General features: G+C 49.6%; 1 protein-coding gene across 1 annotated transcript in view; it reads right to left on the reverse strand.

Moving 5' to 3' along the window:
* The window catches only part of LOC103621056 (retinal guanylyl cyclase 1), a 31,467-nt gene that overhangs the window by 11,358 nt on the left and 18,705 nt on the right, over positions 1-1,404 (reverse strand). The window contains exon 9 of the mRNA XM_017742308.1: positions 617-720. Coding sequence (XP_017597797.1) covers positions 617-720 — 104 coding nt within the window. The remainder of the gene's footprint in view (positions 1-616; positions 721-1,404) is intronic.

Here is a 1,404-nt window from a genome sequence, read left to right on the forward strand (position 1 = left end):
CTGCCATGGCCACCGGGGTCACCAACCCATCTCATGGTCGCTAATGGCATGACCAACACCTCTGTGGTCAACGCTCAATGATACAGTCAACAACGCTATGGTCAACAAACAACATTGTGGTCAACAATGCCATGGTCAATGCCATGGTCAACAATATCATGGTCAACAATGCCATGGTCAACAATCAACATCATGGTCAACAATGCCGTGGTCAACAATGTGATGGTCAACAATGCCATCATCAACAATCAACATCAGGGTCAACAATCAACATCATGGTCAACAATGCCATGGTCAATGCCATGGTCAACAATGTAATGGTCAAAAATGCCATGGTCAACAATCAACATCATGGTCAACAGCGCCACTTTCAACAATCAACATCATGGTCAACAACATCATGGTCAACAATGCCATGGTCAACAATGCCATGGTCAACAACGTCATGGTCAACAATCAACATCATGGTCAACAACGTCATGGTCAACATCACCATGGTCAAGAGTCAATGCCATCATCCACAATGCCACGGTCAACAATGCCACGACCAACATCACAGTCAATAATCAACACCAAGGTCAACATCCAACACCATGGCCAACAATGCCATGGTCACCAATCAATGTCATGGCCAACAGTGGCCTGGTCACCACCCAACACAGAGTTCTGGGACTTGAGGCGCCCGTGGACAATGTCGTGGTGGCGCAGGTACCACATGCCCTGCGGGGACAGTGCGGGGTCATGGCCGCCGGTGTGGTCATCCCCATGGTCAACCATCGCCATGGTCAGCAATCAATGGCATGGTCACCAATCAGCATCTTGGTCAGCAACCATCGCCACGGTCAACAATCGACGGCATGGTCAACAATGCCATGGACACCAATCAAGGTCATGGTCACCAATCAAGGTCATGGTGACCAATCAATGCCATGGTCAACAATGCCATGGACACCAATCAAGGTCATGGTCACCAATCAAGGTCATGGTGACCAATCAATGCCATGGTCAACAATGCCATGGACACCAATCAAGGTCATGGTCACCAATCAAGGTCATGGTGACCAATCAATGCCATGGTCAACAATGCCATGGACACCAATCAAGGTCGTGGTCACCAATCAATGCCATGGTCAACAGTGGCATGGTCATCAGTCAATGCCATGACCAAAGTCATGGTCAGCAACCAATGCTGTGGTCAACAATGCCATTGTCAACACCTCCATGATCACCAATCAACACCATGGTCAACAACACCATGGCCAACAATCAATGCCGTGGTCAACAATGCCACGGTCAACAACCAATGTGAGGGTCAACATCACCCTGGTCACCACCCAAGGCACGGTTCTGGGACTTAGGCCTCCATGGACAACGTTGCACGCCCTGCGGGGACATCAGGGTGTC

The sequence above is a fragment of the Corvus brachyrhynchos genome, unplaced genomic scaffold (assembly GCF_000691975.1).
Source record: "Corvus brachyrhynchos isolate BGI_N302 unplaced genomic scaffold, ASM69197v1 scaffold928, whole genome shotgun sequence".
NCBI lineage: Eukaryota > Metazoa > Chordata > Aves > Passeriformes > Corvidae > Corvus > Corvus brachyrhynchos.